Source organism: Cyprinus carpio, chromosome A16, assembly GCF_018340385.1.
Source record: "Cyprinus carpio isolate SPL01 chromosome A16, ASM1834038v1, whole genome shotgun sequence".
NCBI lineage: Eukaryota > Metazoa > Chordata > Actinopteri > Cypriniformes > Cyprinidae > Cyprinus > Cyprinus carpio.
In genome coordinates this window covers 11612025-11630917 of record NC_056587.1, presented here as the reverse complement: position 1 = coordinate 11630917, position 18893 = coordinate 11612025, and the positions used below count along the sequence as shown (strand labels likewise).

At 38.7% G+C, this 18893-nt stretch overlaps 1 protein-coding gene across 1 annotated transcript; it reads right to left on the bottom strand.

The window, feature by feature from the left end:
* Window positions 1-101: 101 nt before the first annotated feature.
* Window positions 102-17242, bottom strand: gon4lb (gon-4 like b). Its single transcript, XM_042772642.1, has 31 exons — window positions 17087-17242; window positions 15841-16088; window positions 15661-15762; window positions 15283-15524; window positions 15004-15078; window positions 14833-14883; window positions 14677-14727; window positions 14501-14599; window positions 13599-13709; window positions 13318-13494; window positions 13007-13226; window positions 11850-11951; window positions 11723-11763; window positions 11536-11648; window positions 9407-9608; window positions 9101-9187; window positions 8400-8574; window positions 8142-8292; window positions 7612-7762; window positions 7288-7404; window positions 5249-7063; window positions 4512-4806; window positions 4246-4409; window positions 3949-4146; window positions 3692-3835; window positions 3187-3498; window positions 2999-3109; window positions 2659-2833; window positions 1229-1502; window positions 1039-1141; window positions 102-956 (listed from the first exon to the last, which is right to left on the bottom strand). Exons 2-31 carry the CDS (start codon window positions 16067-16069, stop codon window positions 843-845), a joined length of 6201 nt encoding a protein of 2066 aa, XP_042628576.1. The 5' UTR covers window positions 16070-16088; window positions 17087-17242; the 3' UTR covers window positions 102-842.
* Between the last annotated feature and the right edge of the window lie 1651 nt (window positions 17243-18893).

Below are 18893 nucleotides of genomic sequence, written 5' to 3'. Positions count from 1 at the left end.
CTTACAAATTTAAAAAATAATATTACCCAATCACGTAAATAGTAAATAATTATACAAACAGATAATCAGATGCAGTAGATTGAAACACAGACCCATAATAGATTTCAGTTTTTTAATAATAATAATAAAAATCAGTGAACAAATAACGTGAAATATACACACTCACACACAGCAACATTTTTTTATTATTCAGTCTTACACGAAACTCAGTATAAATAATAATTTTACTAACTGTCTCTCCAGATTTCCAACAATTTGTGCATCATTCACAAAACATCTGAAGCAAAATAAAAACAAAATCACCGATATAAAAATACTGTACATAAACCCATATCCCCTCCCCCACACCCCCATATGTTCATATTTTCACAGAATATACAATCAGTCTGTTAGAAACGATGTTGGTGTGAATCTGCTGGTTAGTGCTTTACATTGAAAATATTTTTTCTGCATCTTTTCACAAATCAAATATTTTATTTTGTCCTCAAAAGGCTTTAAAATTTGCCCACCAACAGTAATATAATAATCAGGCCCTGTCAGTACCTGAGCCATTTTTGTGCTACACTTCTTAGTAATAAATTTGTGTAAGTTGGATTTCTGTGTTTAGCATGTGTTTGATAACACCTTCATATTTAGTGGATGTATACTTCATATGTTACTGCGAGACCTTCTGACCCATTGTCACCATACTTAAAATACGTCTTTGGCAGGTGTTAGTGCAAGTCATGGGGTTTATGTGCATGACTAGTCTCCAACTAGAAGAACTGAATCCGTGTTTTAATGCACCAAGTCAACAATTCATATGGATGGAGAAAAGTCTGATCCTTTTATGACTGCAGGGCTCAGTCCTGTTCCTCATCAGTGGCAGACTGCTGCTCGGCAGCCTCGTCCTCCGAGCTGGCCTGACATGCTGACGTATGGAACAGACGCATCAGGTCCCGAAATCTCCTTGAAACCTGCAGAGACACTGATGTTAAAAAAGGCAAAGAAAAGAATGCTATAAAGCAAAAAAAATCTGTAACGTTATAATTCTGGTACCTCACTGGCTGTTTTGTTGCCGAGCTGCTCTGACACAGCCTGAAAGGTGCTCTGATTGGCTCCTTGCTGCTGACAGGCAGTAAGAATCACACGATCTGCCTCCCTGTGAACCAGATAAGAGAGGGCCAAGTAAAACACAAGCACCATCAGACGATGCTTAAAACGCATCATGATCTGTGGCTGTGCTCACCTAGTCCAGAGAATGACCCTCTCTCCACTGGGAGTGAGGGAGATGTTTTTGGCACAAACAGGGGTGTCTAAGACTGGGCTCAGTGTGCTCTGCTGAGTGGCATCTCTCTCTCCTGATTCAGCTGAATCGTCTTCATCCCTACTGTGCTTTTGTGCAGGTGTATGATGCATCTCCTCTTCGTTTTTCTTGTCATCTTCTTTGTTATGTATTTTCTGCTCCTCTAGGACGGGGGAAGAGGGTCTCTCTTCTCCCTCCCAAACAGGAACATCACCTTCTGCAGATCAGGTAAAGAGTTTTTTTTTTAAACGTTTAGAGTTTCCAGTAAACTCTCAGTACACTGTAGATATGACAATGAACACTCCTACATTTTTAGTTTCCAGTAAACTTATATATATATATATATATATATATATATATATATATATATATATATATATATATATATATATATATATATATATATATATATATATATATATATATACATAAATACTATATATGAACAAATATTGGCAAACAAAGTATTTGTGTACACTACTATTCAAATTTAGTGCTCAAGAACAATTCTTATTATTATCAATGTTGAAAATAGTTGGCCTGCTTATGTTTGCGAAAGCCTTGATACAAAAAAAACAGCATTTATTTGAAATAGTAATGTTTTGTAAGATTATAAAACTCTTTCCTGTCAGTTTTGAGCAATTTAACATCTTTGCTGAATAAAAACATTAATTTCTTTGAAAAAATAAATAAATATAATAATAATAATAATATATATATTAGTTTTCGTTATATTTAAGAAGTGGTCATAGTTACATGGTTTTCTTTTAGTGGCACAAATCAAGCACAAACAAACGGCACCGGTTTAGAGAAATTTGGATGGCATGGGGTGGAGAGTGACATCACTGCCCCGAATTGGGTTTGAAATATATACAATGTTCATTTTAATAGCACAAACCAGCACAAATCAAGCACAAACGAATGACACCAGTTTTTGCGATTTAGATAAACTGGGGTGGAAAGTGACGCCACAGCTCCCGAAACTATTTTGGTTATATCTAACGAAGGAAAATAGATACAGTGTTTGTTTTAACAGCACAAATGAACTGCGCCGATGTGGAGTGATTTGGGCAACATGGGTTGAGTGATGTCACATGGTCGAGAAAAAATATTGTTTAATATCTCAAACACCAAACCAGCACAAATGTTCCATTTTTGTGGCACAAATCAGCACAAACGAATGGCATAGATTTGGTGATTATTTGGTGATAATTTCTTTTAATGGGGTGCCAAATTCACGGAGGTGTATATATATATATAATTTTTAAGGACAATTTACTATTCAAATAGGTCTCTGTAAAAATGCCTGTAGATGCTGATTTCAATTATTAAAAACCTAACTAAAAGTAAATCAAAAATAATTTAGGCTATACCATCATGTGGACTGTTTGCTCCACTGCCAGTCTCATCTTTAACCTCTTTCTCTGCCTCTCCATCCTCCCCTTGTATTCTTTCCTCTTCCTTTTCTTCCCCTCCTCTTTCAGATTGTGCATCAGCAGACGGAAATGCAGAATCACGACTCTTCAGTACCTTGGAGCCATTAGTGGCCTGATCACAAAAAACAAAAAAACAAAAATTCAGGAGTCCTCCTCAATGTGAAAACCACATTATGAGGAAACATGGTCTCTATCAAAACATCTAATTATAATTGGGGCAATTCCATATATTTCAAGGCTTTGTTGTGTCAAACCACAAAACAAGCACAGCGAGCACCTTGTTGCTATTACAACGCAAGCATCCCTTCCTCTTATGCCTGCGATGTTTGGCATCATGGCTGGAGTCATGACAGGGACATGAGCAATCTTTTTCAGGCCAATCACAGTCCTGAAAAAAAGCATGAGATTAACAACTAAACAAGAACGGGGGAAACAAATTCACTGGGATGAACAAAATGAAGACACCTTGTAGTTGCCATGTGTGCGCATTTCTTTCCTCCTCCTGCTCCTGCTGCTGATCTGCCGAATCTTGTGAGACTCTTCATCTTCCTCAAGATCAGGCAGAGTGACTTCCTCAAATCCTCCCCATACACCACCTCTAGAGGCCAAACTCATCCCTGCTTCTCCATCTGTCCCAGTGCCCACGTCCTCCGGCCAAACCGCCTCTTCAAACTGGCCAGGACGTGCTGGGGGTGGACGCATCTCGTCAAAAAACATCCAAAATTCTCCCTGTAGGTGTGTGTGGCCTTTAAGAAGGGTGGCCATCTGTGCTTTGAGCTGAGTTACAAAAGCAGAAATAACAGGGTTTAGGAAAACAAATAGTCTAAGAAACTTTATCAGGTATTTGCTGTGAAGCTACAGACAAACGAGTGATTCAATAATATCAATTAATGCTACATTCATGGACATTGGTTGTGTATTTCTATAGGACACTGCAGAAAACCTTTAATTTTATTCATGAATCCTATACCTCTTCAATCCCAGCAGGACTGAGAGGACTTCCACTCTGTAGCGCTCTCACTATCTTCTGGTAATGAGATGGATTCTCCCCAAAACTGATCTCCAACTGACGCAGGAACCGACGACTCCTCTCAAAGGCTTGCTGCTCCTCAAACTGGGGATGGAACAGATTATATTTGACACGGTTTTGTTTTTTTTAGTAATAACATTGAACAAATGACTTATTTCCACAGTTCTCTTTTCTGTCTATAAAAGGATTGCAATTACCAGTCCACACTCCAGAGCTTGCTCAGGTAAAAGGAAAGCAGCGAAGTCCTTGAGGAGCTCAGGCCAGTCTTTGAGCAGAAGTTTCAGCTGGGAGAACAACTCTATGACACTGCGACTCTCCCCTGCCTCGTCAAACTCATAAAGCAGCCCTAAAAACTCCTCCACCTTACCAGGAATGTCTTGCAAGGCCTCACGCACCTACAACAGCAAAAGAAAGGGAAAGCATATGAGAGAGAGGGACAATTGGTGTTTCTCTAATCGATGTAAAGGAGATGCTAGTGAGTCGAGTGGTCTGACCCTGCTGAGATAAGCCTGGGCAAAAGCCATATCTTTGCTCTCTCTCATTGGATCGTTGTCCAAGATGTGGTCATCGTACAACAGGAGCAGCTTTGAGGCATCTTTACTTCCTCGTTCCTGACGTCGAACACGCTTCAGACTACGAGGGGGTGGGCGACCACGGCCTTTAAGAGTCAATAAACTGAATCAACTGAATGTTTCATATTGAAAAATTAACCAACCACAACTTGACATCACTGAAAACAACACAAACAAGCTGTGCTGACCTCTTCCCCGCCCCCCTCCTCTCCCACTGATCTGTGGAGGGTCGTCACCAGGCAGTGCTTCTCCTTCAGGAAGCTTTCCACCTTCTCCCTCCCCAACTTCCATCTCATCACCCTTCATCGCACCATCATCCTCATCCTCTGAGTTCTCCTCCTGCGAATTCTGGGACACAGGGGAGTTTTGGGAGTTTGGGGAGGTGGGGGATGTTGGGGAAGTGGGCGAATTGTCCTCTTCAGAGTCTCCCTCTCTGCACAACCTCCTCTCTGATGCCAACCAGGTCAACTTCTCCATTGTCTCCTACCGAAGGGAACACAGAGGAAACAAATTAATAAAACTGTAGAAAGAATTGGATTACAATGACTCAATTTACATTTGTCTACTGAACTTATTTCAAACATTTAAGCATAATACTTCACATCACACTTAGGAATGCATTATATATTAGTACCAAATTGGTTATAGATTGATTTATTTGTATCTGTTATATATTGTATATTTAATTGTGCATGCTCATTTAATCTATTTTTAGATTTCTATCTTTACAGTCATCTAACGCTCACCTAGTCTTTAAAAACACTAAATATGTAATAAGATATTTAAATGTGTCCTTGCAAATCTCAAAATGACTATGTATTTTCATACTGCATATTCTAATGCTGTGATGCCTAAATTTACTTGCAGCGTTTAAAATGACTGATATGAATTTTTTGTATTTTAGTTTTAATTTATTTAGACAAACCTGAAGCTCTGGAACAGACAACACAGATTCCTCTGATGCTGATGACATCACTTCCTCTTCATCCTCATCCTGTGTGAGGTCATCGAAATCCTCCTCTTCTTCATCCCTCTCTCCATCTCCATCTTTCTCTCCATCTCCATCCTTCTCTTCCCTATCTTTGTCGCCACGTCCATCCCCATCTTTTTTCCCGCCACCTTCTCCATCACCGTTCTTCTCGCCTTCATCATCATCATGTTCTCCATTTCCCCCACTTTCCCTCTCCTCGCCCCGTCCCTCCTCGTTCCCACGGCTTTGTTTCTCTCCCCCGCTGGACTGTTGGTCATTCCCATCTCCAGTGCTGTGTTCGCGCACTCCTGGTGTTTCCTGTTTGCCAGAGGCAGATTGGACAGGAGGACACTCTATAATATCCGTCTCCACCCTCACAGAAGCATCATCTCCACCGTCCATGCTGGTCAAACTGGACTCGGGGCTGCAAGAGGACTCTGAGAGTGCCAGGAGAGGACTACCAAACAAAGCGCCTGCCATTTCCTCCTCCCATCTGTCTCCAACCATTTCCTCAACATCCTCTTTGCTTTCCCTAGCATCTTCTCCTCTAATTGGCAACGACATGGCTGGAGTGATGATGCTTAAAGGCACTTCAGTGCCACCCTTGTTATTTAGGACTACGGAGCCAGTAGGAATGTCAGTTTGCTGGGATAAACTTCCTGGTGCACCTTCAGCAGGAAGTAGAGCAGGTTGGTTCAGAACGATGGAGTTTTGAGGCAAAAGTACAAACTGAGGAACCCCTGTAGACGAAACGGTTTGAACCAGCACAAACTGAGAACTGTCTTCTGCTGGTGCTGCTGTCAAAGGAGACAAAACAGTCCTTTGACCATTTTCCACACTATACTGTATGGGAGTGCCATCCTTCATGGTTTGCAAAATCACACATTCGGACTTCTGTGTCATCTTTCCAATGTAGGGACTTGAGGAATTTCCCAAGGCCTGTGTCCCAGGGACTAACTGTATGACAAGATCCTGAGAGGGAGATGTGACCAACCGGTGTGTGGCGGCATTTTCATGGGCTTTGATAACAACAACGTTATCTGATGGAAATGTCTGTGTGACATTCATGCATATTGGCTGATCCATACTGACAGCAGGGTTGCTTACATTTCTCATACTCCCAGAGGACAGGGGCAATAGTTGGGGTAAACGGGGGGCTGGTTTCAAAGGAGCAAGTTTTCTAGGTATGGTCCGTTTCTTCTGCTTTTTGGGCATCTGCTGCATGCCACATGCTCTGACTGTTTCAGTACTAAGTAGAGGGATATCACACGGGGGTATCTGAACTACAGTGGGGGGCAAGTTGGCAGGAGGGTGTGCCGGATTACCAGCCCCCGATTCTGGAGTAACATACTGGAAATTAACAGGACAAGAGGTACTTAGTGGGACAGTCCCATGGGCAGGGGTCAAAGGGGGGTGAACCAATGGGAACACCCCATTTATAGGAGTGGTAGAAGTTTGGGTCAATAATACTACACCATGTGCTGGAAGTGGTGTGGACACATTGGTCAATACATTTCCTGAACCTGTGGGACATGGAGGCGCTTTAGCCAGTGGTGTGAGAGTAGGACAGGCAAAACCACGTAGAGGTCGAGATTTGGGCTGTGAAGCACGAATTGGTCTCTGTGAAGGGTGCAGACGCAGAGTGACGCCTTTAGGGAGGAACTGTGGGTAGTGTGTTCCTTTCGGGAAGACAAGGGTAGGAGACTTGATGGTGGAGGTCCCCTGTAAACTGCTCTGACAAACTGCCCTATGGATGTATGGCAAGCTTTTCTGTAAAGAAATTCAAAGGGATAAAATTATTTTAGAATGGTTTTGGTGAAAGAGTTTAGGGCAGCGATTCACCAGCTGTGAAGTTGCAGCAGTACATTTCAGTTTAGATAAGAGGGCCTTCAAATATTGTCTTCAAAGGCCCTCTTAGGGGGCCTTGTAGGTTGAGGTTGAGAACCATTGGTCTTGTGATACCTTCAGGTTGTAATAGCTTGAGGTTGTAATACCTTCAGCCAGTTGGGCATCACGTCTAGCTCTCTCTCCACAGGACGGCGCTCCTCTCCAGGCACCACAGGTCTGCACATCACAGGTAAAGGAGGAACCACACGATTCTGGCAGTAAAACTAAGAAAAACAACATTACATTAACATAAAAACTTTGTACATCTATAGTCTTTGTCACCATTCAGTACGACTAAGTATTATATTAGCAATTTCAAAAGGTGTTGAAATCATAGACAAATTGACAGAAACTGGGGAAAACTAGGGGCAAATATCCAACACCACAAATACTAGTGTATATGAAGATAGGCAGATGAACAGAAAGATCACCTTGATGATGTTGTGTGGGGCTCTGGGGGACACCATGTCCTTCACTCGCACACGCAGTTGCTCCTGACGCTTGGGCCGGATCAGATAGCGGCTTATCAGGTGATATGGGAACTCTGTTTGAGCAAAGTGCTTTAACCCCAAGACTAAGAGACTGTAGAGAGGTGAGAGCAGGGGATGAGAGAGAGGCAGAAGGTAAACTGGGTGAAGGTATGGCTAGTGTTTGCTAGGTGGCGTCAGTTGTCCAAACTACACAAATTGCTTGTTTTGAAACAGGACTGCAAAAGGAAATTTCTTTCTTCACTGACCAATTCCAGTATTATTGGTGTGGCATTTACAAGCAAAAGGTGATTCTTAACTTCTCAGGCAAATTTTTTTTGTACACGTTTTTGAAAAGTGAAATTTATATATATAGACACTAGATGATATGCTATATACAGTATAAATAATTCAATTATTTATAGATTAAAACATTAAAACATTTACTCCCATGACTGAACCTAAATGGGGTAGAGAGTTAAAGCCATTTGTACCCATCTTCTCCTTTGGTGTAAATATGTTTGCTGCGTGGGGGATGCAGGACTGGATCCAGCCTGCAGTGTGGAAGAAGCTCTGGGTATAGGAACACAGAGCGTGTGGCCAACAACCATGCAAGACCAGCTGGAAGCAACGGGTACGAACGAGCTATAGAAACAAAGCAAGCATACATCCATCATATATATATACACATCTATGCATGTGCAATTGATTTGATTAATTGGGTCATATGAAATACATATGAGATGCCTAACCTGAGTTTGGGTGAATGGGTTTGGGAGGAAGATACAGAGGAGAAGGACATTGCTTTAACTCCTCCAACAAGTTGAGGGAGGACTGCAAGTTACACACCCTAAACATGCTTCTAAAACCTGGATTAACTGTTGATCTCTCCTCCTCTGCCCGCTCCGCAAATGACAGCAACTCCCCCTGTCAACACAGGACAGGAAACAATTATTGTAAAATTACAACTTGTATGGCAAACTCTCAATTTTTTAAAAAGTTCTCATTTGATTTTGATATATAAAGTGATATGTCAAAGATGTTAAAACTCCTTTATCATATCACATTGTCTGCACAATTTTTGTATATAAAACATCAAAGCAAAAACATTTCACACACTATCAGTACTTGCGAATGTATCAAAACTACGATTATTCATGTAAAACATAACATCTTGGAAATTACAATCTCTATAAAAAGGAGAAAATGACACTTTAAAACTCAAAGAGAAGGAAGAAAATGTTTGTAAAAATGTGTTTGTACTTGTTATAACTGTACTGCTTTTTGAATTTCAATAAACATGATAAAAAAGAAAAAGAATCTGACAAGCAACACAATTTTCTTTCCATTTGTCAATTTTGAAACATGTTCAGTAGTCTTTTCTTGTGCCTTAAAAGTTTATTTTAAAGAAAAAGAAGAAGAAACTGGTGTGTTTAATCCCAAATTTTCTTACCAGGAAATGTTTGGTGGTTTCAGCCTCACTCTGTAGTGCCTTCACTGGGTTGCACAGCATATTGACCTGTGTCAGTAACTGGACATGCTGCAGAGGTGAAAATTTTTTTTTTAATTTCAAACCAAAATTAAATCATATCAAGATAACACAGGTTTTAGGTTTGAGATGTTTCCACTATGTATTACACGAATCACACTCAGACAAAGAGCAACAGCTTTTTAGCAAAAGACTAGATCCTTGTGCCCAAGATAAATTAAGTAAATTAAGCATGTTCATTGTGAATGGTGGTGTTTAAAACTCTCTTACTTGCTGTATTTGCTGCTGCAGTTGTATTCTCTGAGGAGACGTGACCACCAGAGGACAGGTGGGCTGCACAAGAAACATGCCAGGCCCAGTTGCATGCTGGGTGCTCCGAACCTGGTTCTCCCGTCGCTGCTGCAAAGCATCCAGCTGCTCTCTGACTGTCCGCCTGCATGCAGTCAACATGTGAGCCAATGGCTCCTCAAACCTGATGACAAATAGAAACATAGTGAATCTTTAGAGATTAAGGGATGTTTTTATATGTGCACAAGAAACGTTATAGAAAATCTGCTGAACTGCCATTCTGATGAAACATAAAACTTCAATGATTCTAAAATAGTATTCTCAACTAGGGACGCATAATATATCAGTACCTTATCGGTTACTGGCCATTATACAAGAATTTCTAATTTACTTTATCAGCGGTTATTGGATTTTGGCTCTTGAATTGTACATGCTCATTTCCTCATTCTTTTCATTTAGATTACCTTTGTAGTCACTTTAAACTAACTTAAAATTAATTCTTACAAATATTAATAATTTAAAAACACTTGTAAATTTAGTATTTATCAAATCTAATAGTGAATAGCCATTCGTTCATACATCACATTGTCATGTCACAATCTACTTGTATCATTTCATAATTTTTTTATTTATCTGTAAAACAAAATAGTATAAAAAAATTTATCATCAACTATTTATCAATTATTGGCCATAAGTTGGGAATTTATCAGCAGAGCATATCAGAATTTAAAAACATATATTAATAATAAGTATACAAAAATAAAAATTAAATTACTATTCATTTAATTCCATATAGTGAAGAAATTCTAGGAGAAAAATGGAGTGGGAGCTGATTTATCAAGAGAGAATTTACAGAATCATGAAAAGTGGGCATTCGATATAAAAATGGAGCCAAACCTTAATGCAAGTGTGCAATTTTGACAGCTGCATATATACTAAATGTATAATAGAATTACCAACAGAAAACAGAATTATGACTTATTGATTTGTACATTTTCCTCTGCATAAATGATGACACTCATTAAAAATCAAGTCATTGTTACATCAATCATCAAATATGACCGGCAAATTAAACAGACCAAGCATCTTATACTCTCTGTACCCTAGTGAATGAGCATTACAAGGACACACACTCACTCTCAGAGTGGAAAAGACAGCACAGACGTCAATGTACCTCGTTAACATTTAAAAACCCCATCAACCACATCTCTGTCTGCATCCAGAACACAGCGACGCACGTGGATCACATACACACACTACAACCTGTAATGACCCCTTCTCAGGGTAAATAATAAGCTGCAACAGTGTGTGAAATGTCCATCTCAAGAAAGTTTTCTACTGACTGACACTATGCTATTTCCGTAACCAATGTTAATTACATACATACTTAAAGAACATAGAAGCTACAAGCCTGATATGATGGGTTTTAAATAAAACCTCAAACAGGGACTGTTCATGATCATAACATCAGAAAAAGGGCATACGGTTTAAGGGATGCCCTTTCAGTAGGTGTCAGAGGTTTGATTGTGTGTATGTTGTGTGCGTACGTGCATGTAGCTGTTATGTTTTCCAGTAAATGAGCTCTATTTAAAGCCTCTGTGCCTGGATTCTGCACGTAGGTGAAATCTTTTCAGCACGTCCACAGTAACATACAGACCTGCACCTGTACAGTACTCAGCAGTGGTGGGAAGGGGGATGGGGGAATGAGTGTGTGTTCAGACTATAGTGAATGTGTATATGTAGCTCTGCTGTGTCCATTCCGTGTTCTGGGTCTATAGTGAAACAACTGGACACATTAGAGCATTTCTCTGCCTCCCTACCCAAACAGACAACAGCATTCCTCTGCTGCTCTGTCCCAAAGGGAGGACCCAACTTGAGGGTGTAATAACATGTCTTTTTGCTTTGTATTTTGCACAAGAAACACATACAGTTTTATCAAAAAGCAACTGCATATGGCTTTCTTTATAACAAAACTTAATTTAAGCACATGCAATTAAATAAAAACAGACTCAACAATAACAAAATATAAATATTTAAGAAAATACTTTATCTCTCTCTCTATATATAGTTATCAGAGATATGTTCCTTTAAAATTATGGGAAAATTGTTACCTAATGGCTTGAGGGACATTGAATTGTGGCGTGTCATTGGCCTCCTCATCACGTTCCTCATCTTCTTCATGACCTTCCTCGTCTTGTTCGTTGGCAGCCAACTCATCATGGAACTATAAAACAGGAGGGAAAATGAGTGAGGAGTGACTGGATTTAGTTTGTTCCTGTTAGTGTTAAGTCCTCTTACTGTCTCAAATAGCTCTTCCATGAGCTCATTGACTTCCTTCTCTGCAAAAGAGAGATGAAATCATTACTTAAAGCAAATACTTAAAACTGAGTGTTTTATCCAATCTACAACCTGTACAAAAACTCACTTGTGATCCGAACAGCACGATCATTTCGATAATCCTCCAAATCTGGCTCATCTAAATCATCTAGAAAGTTATATTCAGGGTCATCATCTTCATCAGCCTCTTCTGAAATACAAAGAGAGGATCGTCAGAAGATCTGTATCTTTCATGTGTGTGAACACACACGTAAAGCAGTGATGTTGAGAGGAAACTGGGGAAAAGGTCAGGGGAAGAAAAACATGAGTGGAAAAAGCAGAGGTAGTACTTAACCGCTGACACACACACATTAAACTAGTCTCACACTCAGAGGAAGCCATTAAGAAATTTTTAGAAAAGTGCTTTGAAAGCATCTGTGTGCAACAGGCATGACAGTGATTTGTTTAAAGTACAAGATCGCACTTGGAGGTTCACTGGTTCAGCCCAGGCCAGTAAACAAGAATAAGGGGTGTCAAAAACAGCCCCAAATAATATCAAATACACTACCATTCAAAGGTTAGGGGAAAGAAGTCTTTTATGCTCATAAAGTCTGCATTTATTATTATTTTAAAAATCAGTAAAAACAGTAATAGGTGAAATATTACTACAATTTATAACAACTGTTTTCTATTTTAACATTTTAAAAATAAATTGAATAAGCTGAATTTTCAGCAGCCATTTCTCCGCTCTTTAGTGTCACATGATCTTTCAGAAATAATTCTAATATGCTGATTTGGTGTCTAAGAAAAGTGTTTAACTAACATCAATGTTGAAAACAGTTGTGCAGCTTGATATTTTTGTGAAAACCGAAGTATCATTTTTCAATAGAATGTTCAAAAGAATAGCAATTATTTCTTTTTATATTTCTATCTTTAGTAACAATGCATAAATATGTACTTTCACTTTTCAATTTAATGCATCCTTGCTAAATATTTATTATTTTGGGCAACGTTCAAAATAGTTTTAAGAGTAGAGTTTCTTCTTCTAACTTGTAAGAACTTGCCTATAAACTTTAGTCTGCATGTAAATAAATACCTAACACTTCACAATTAATACAAAAAAATTATACTGATTATTAATGTTAATACTTCTCAGATTAATAAATCATGATTACAATATTAACAGAAATAAAAGCAAATTAAAATTAGATGGGAAATATAATCTTTTTGTGAACATTATGTGCAGTAATCGCTACACCTCCTGACCGTCATTGTCCAGATTAGAGGTCATGAGTCCCTGCAGCCATTGTGTCCATTCACGGTCCTCTGGTGTGGAGACGTTATCATACATATCTGGCGTGATGTCCGGCGCACAGAGCTCTGCCTCCAGCTGATCTAGAGGAACGTCCCTCAGCGGACGTTTTGACCGAGTACGACAAGCTACCAGACTGTCATTCGGCTCCCCTCCGCCACCATTGCTCAAAGCCTTTGGCAGACAGGCAGATAGACACACTGATTTTAGAGACAGAACCAAATATACTAGACAAAAAGATTTTTGAGTCTATGTGATTTGGTACCTGGTAAGGCTCCATGCAAAGAGGACTGAGTTCAAGTTCTTTATCAACAGCATGTAGTTTCTCAATGAAGGGGTCAGGGGCCCTAAGGGACCGTGAGAGGCCACAGGATTGAGGAGGTGGGGCAGGAGGACCCATAGGTACTGCTTCAACTGGCAAGTGCCTGGAGGGCTTTAGCTTCTGTGACAGAGATGAGGAGGAAAAAAAAGAGACTTAAACTTTGAACAATGTGTAAAAAGAATGAAATACTAGTGTTTATGTGATCATAATACTATGTAAAGTACCAGTCTGGGGCTGTTGCTGGCATCATCACATTGGGGAGGCGTAAGAGCGGTAGAACGTCTGCTGCCACGTGGCGAGGAGGCTGTGCTCTCCACATCACTCTCCAAAAAAGTCTGAGAAAAAAATCAAATATATTCTTTTATAAATCAGTCAAGAGGCTGTTACTGTAGAACAGTGTAGTAATAAACAAGTGATTATTAAACCACAGCTTGTCTAAATGCCTTTTTATTTTACATGTAAAAGGGGCATTCTTAAAAGGTACAAAAAAAATGGACAGTTAAATTCTATAGGTAAAAAGAGGGAGGGAAAAGTTGCACACATACACATAAAAAGTTTTATAAGTGGACCTCTAATGAAAAATAATATTTAAAGTAAGATTTTTGATGTAGCTTTTGGTAAAAGGCATTTATTCACTCAAAATACAGAAAACAAACACACACACACACAAAAAAAAAAGAATCTTGTGTAATTAACTGATGTAACTTTCCCAATTAAAAACATTTTAAAATGTAATTTATTTGTGCGTGGCAATGCTGAATTTTCAGCAGCCATCACTCTTCAGTGAAACATGGTACTTCTGAAAACATTCTATTATGCTGATCTTGTTCTCAAGAAATATGTCTTCTTATTATCAATGTTGAAAACAGATGTGCAACTTAATATTTTTGTGAAAACCATTTTTCAGGACTCTTTGGTGAATAGAAAGTTCAAAAGATCATTATTTGAAATTTATAAAATCTTTTGACCAATTTAATTCTTATTCTCATTGAATAAAAATATTAATTTCTTTAAAAAAAACATTTTCAATTGTAGTGTATGATATTTATACCAAAATTCAAATAATTTAAAATACTTTAATTACTTTTTTTTTATAAGTATGATATTATATGTTTGTGATATGCACCTCCTCAGCAGTTTCATCTTCCTCATCTTCATCAGGACAATACTCTTCATCAGAGGAGTCCTCCTCCTCTTGCAGGGGAATGTCCACAAACTGGGGTGGCTAAGGAGAGAGTCCCATTTACCAATTAGGAGTGAACATCAACCAAAAAAAGGTGTTACATCAAAACAATCTGATACCTTAATCTCACTTGGCTTCTTTATTGGAGAGATGTTCCAGTTGCCCATCCCTTAAAAAAAACAAAAACAAATATCAACACCCTCACATGTAAGAGTTAAAAATGCTCAAAACCTTTTTTTTTTCTCATAAGAAAAAAATAAATAAATCACACTCACCACCCCTTTCTCAACAACTTCTTTGAGCTTAGAACGGGTCATTTTAGGCTCCTACATTAAAAGGACATAACATAAATCAAATTTTATAAATAAACATAATAAACATAATAAATAAAATTACCATTTTTAAACAGACTTCCACTATAAGAGTTAAATAAAGGTGGAACTTACAAACATGGGCATATCTTGTGTGTCTCTTATAGCAGCTTTCATCATGGCCACAACATGCTCATTGGTTACCACCTCCTGAGATCAAACAAAAAATCATTTGTTAAAAAGTTTGGAATTTATTTTCAAACTACTACTGATTCAACGATAAAATTTCCTTATAATTATGTTATTTTTCGTGAAGGTTCACAGATTGATTAATTACTAAAAGAGCGTTTGTTTGATGTCTCGAGAACACATGCATAAAATCTAAACAGACTTTCTCATTGAAGTCAGACTCACGTGGATGATGTTACGAACGTTGACAGAGGAGAGCTTGAGCTTTTTGGATTTGAGTGTTAAATCTCTGTCCAGCTTCCTCAGCTCTTCCTCACTCACATCCTCTTCCTCAAGCTCTTCTGTAGTCTTCTCCATCTCTCCATCCTTCTCAGGGAGCTCTCCTTCCACCTGAGTCATTCCCCTCTTCTTTACATTCACTCCATTCCGTTTCTTTAGCCACTCCTCCCCTTCACACCTGTCCTCATCTAAAGATTGACAACCAATGAGACTTCAATCAGACTTTGGAAAACAACTAAATTCAATAGTGATGATTATCTTAGTTAGAAAGTAACATAACTAAGTGAAGAGTGGTTAATGGCCAGGCTAAATGGTCTGACTCACCCACAGTGATGACCAGACCCAGCTCTGCATCCTCCTCTGACTGTAGTGGGGATGAAATTGGAGTGGAGGACTGGACACTGCCACTGTCGTCTTCACCATGGCCTACACACACAGGAAATAACCGAATATCAAGCTCTGCTCTAAACTTCACTCAAGCAATACTGCTTGTTTCTACACTACCTGCACTGGAGTTCTGCTCATGGCTACTAGACTGATGATCATTTCTGTCTGAAGACAGTGTCTGGATTGAGATCCAGCTCTTGTTCTTAGTGGGGGTAGAGACCTTTGTTCTCCAGGAACTAAGAGAGTGTTTGAGAGAGAAAGAAGATCTGCTGATAGATTCTCTCTTATGTGCTTTGGCAGGATTCGGTTGTGGTTCTGGAGAAGAAGACTTGCGTTTCCAACCCATGTTCAATCTGTCTCTGAGCCTGAAAAGACAGGTAAAGAAAACCTAGTGAAACAAACTAATGTCTTGCAACTAAGTTATCCTCTAAAGTATGTATTAGGGCTGCACAATTAATCGAATTTCTAATCGTGATTACAATTATAGATGCCACAATTACATAATCATTCAAAGCTGCAATTAATCATTCAAAGTCCATTTTTGTTATTCAGCGTGCTTAAGATGCGTTTTTTTTTACTTTTTATCTTAAGGTTTTTTCCCATTATTTTAATGTATTTTTAGTATAACATTATAATACCATTCATATTTTTACTTTTTTAATAATTTAAAGAAGAAACCAATCTCAGGTATAGTTGACATTTGAGGCTTAATACTATAGAAAAGCACTAAAAGTTTTTCGGTTAGAGTGTTTTCAGCTTGTTTATTTTCATATAAAAATACGGCATGCAGTTGCTTCAAACAATGGTATAAACATCATTCAGTGTAAATTGTTTTCATCGTAATTAATAATCACAATTACAATTTCAAGGGAATAATCGACAATTACGATTTTGTCATAATCGTGCAGCCCTAGTATGTATTCAAGAAATTATGAAATAAATAAAACAAAATTAATTAAGAGTCAGATAAACAAAACTAACAGTACAACATTCTTTCTGGTTATGTCTCAAAACCCAGCCTAGACAGTTCACTAGTGTGGAGCAGAGCCAATTAATGAAAGTAATAAATGATAAATACAGCAGCGTTTTGTTTATATGTAGTAAATGTATTTCTGGTATACCAGAACAATATAAACAAATATACATTTATTTTTATTTCTAATTCACTGTTAACCAATCATAGAGAGATGGAGATCACAAACAGTGAATTTGTATGTTTGTCTCTTCGGATGTTAGCTTATAGGCTAACTGAAGTTAGCATTGCGCCACTAAATAATATATACCACTTGGAAACAGTTTATATTTCTGACACGGAAGGATGGTATTTGCGGTGTTCACAATTTATCATGTAATATCATCTTACCCACGAACAAGTGTTTGCAGCCATCGGTAGTTTTCTAATACACATTAGCCCGCCGCTTCACAACAAACGGCGGGTGTTGCGGTCATTTCCTTCCCTCACAAACACAGGCGATGACAGACCGTTCCCTCGCCCCCGTAGAGGTGCACACAACCACAATATTTCAATAGCCTAATATACGTTAGAAGTTTTAATAATCTAAAAAGCATTTGCGAGGGGAAAAAAGCGCTAAAAAATATGGCGCTTTGACGGCGGCAGAAACATTTTTTTCCCCCGAGGGAAAAAAGCTCCTCAAAATTACAATAATAAACGTTTAGATTTTTATTATCTGTAACTTCTGATATGCTTACTTATGGTTTATTCTAGGCACAATTATATATTATTATGACTCCACGTGGATCACACCTGCTGTCAGACTGTGAGTCTATTCTTTTTTTATTTTCTTTTTTTATGCTACGAACTACAACTTTTTATTATTTATAAATTATTTACATGTTTTTATTTTTTATGCTTCATTTTACATCAATACAGTCAGGGAGTGAAAAGAAAAGAAAATTAGAAAAGAAAAGAAAAGAAAAGAAAAGAAAAGAAGAGAAAAGAAAAGAAAAGAAAAGAAAAGAAAAGAAAAGAAAAGAAAAGAAGAGAAAAGAAAAGAAAAGAAAAAAGAAAAGAAAAGAAAAGAAAAGAATTTATATAAACATAATAGAGACTTTTCGGTCTATAATATCTTAATTATTTTCTTTTCATTAGAGAACATACAGTAAATGGTCTTTAGCTTTCCTTATACTAGGCTACTAAAATTAACAGATACATAGTTTTCTATTTCTTTGCAAATTTACAGAGAAAATTTTACCTTTATGTAGCCTATATGAAATTTGAGATAACGCCTCATTTTAATTTTGTCATCATAAAGGGAGGAGTTCGAGTCGGGACTGTATATTGGCCCTTGAGTTTGTCGCTCTTGTCCAGAAGTGGAGCAGAGCAAGACTTTCGAAAGCTCAGAAATATCTTAAAATAAATGGACTGCAATGAAAATGCCCTCAACAACCAGCGAAAACATTAATTGGCTCAACGGAAGACTTTCACCAACATTTAACCTGAAAGTTACATGCCAGGTGTAAACAATGGGCAGAAATCTACCAGCTCGTGATTCTGCAGAATTTGCACCTGCTAGGCGAGACAAGTCAAGCGCTCGGGACATTCAGCCGGCAGCTACAAGGCACATGCCGCTTTGGAATATGGTGGTGACACCTGACACTGTACCAGAGTTCACCATCCCCTCACTGTGCCCGGAGATACTCAAGGGATGCGGCAGGAAGAAGGCTGGAGTCGGGAGTGGACGGCGGCACACTATTCCCCGGTCCACGCACCCATCTTCGTTAGTCCGAGCACTCACGCGCTGCTGCCCGTTCACAGAGGAGCACGACCTGAGCTTCATGGATGATCTCCAGACTTACGCTTTGTCAGACCCGACCACCAGAGCTGCAATGTCTTTACCTCATCTTAGCAAAATCACCACTCCTTACGGCTTTCTGACACTGGGTGAAAGTCCGTGCGTTTGCAGAAGGGAATCATTGTTTTTTGAGGAAAATAGGTTTCAGGAATTTCTCAGAAATGCAAAATGTGCGCCTTGTTTAACTACGCAAGGTCATGTGAAACCAAAGAACCAGGCTTATTCTTTCTCACAAGTTGGAAAGGTTATAACTTTGTCCACGCGTTCCTCTGGTGACTCTGCTCCTCTCCAGCTCCAAGATTCATGTGACCATTCAGAAGGAGTGAGACCTGCTCACCTCAACTATGGATTCTTTCA

Bases quoted from the DNA above. Each gene is read 5' to 3' on its own strand.
- gon4lb (XM_042772642.1), bottom strand. From the start codon at position 16,069: ATGGGTTGGAAACGCAAGTCTTCTTCTCCAGAACCACAACCGAATCCT. The intron at 14,600-14,676 runs GTATCAGATTGT...CTCTCTCCTTAG, and splicing joins AGAAGCCAAGTGAGATTAAG to CCACCCCAGTTTGTGGACAT. The intron at 3,836-3,948 runs GTAATTGCAATC...TTCCATCCCCAG, and splicing joins AAGCTCTGGAGTGTGGACTG to TTTGAGGAGCAGCAAGCCTT.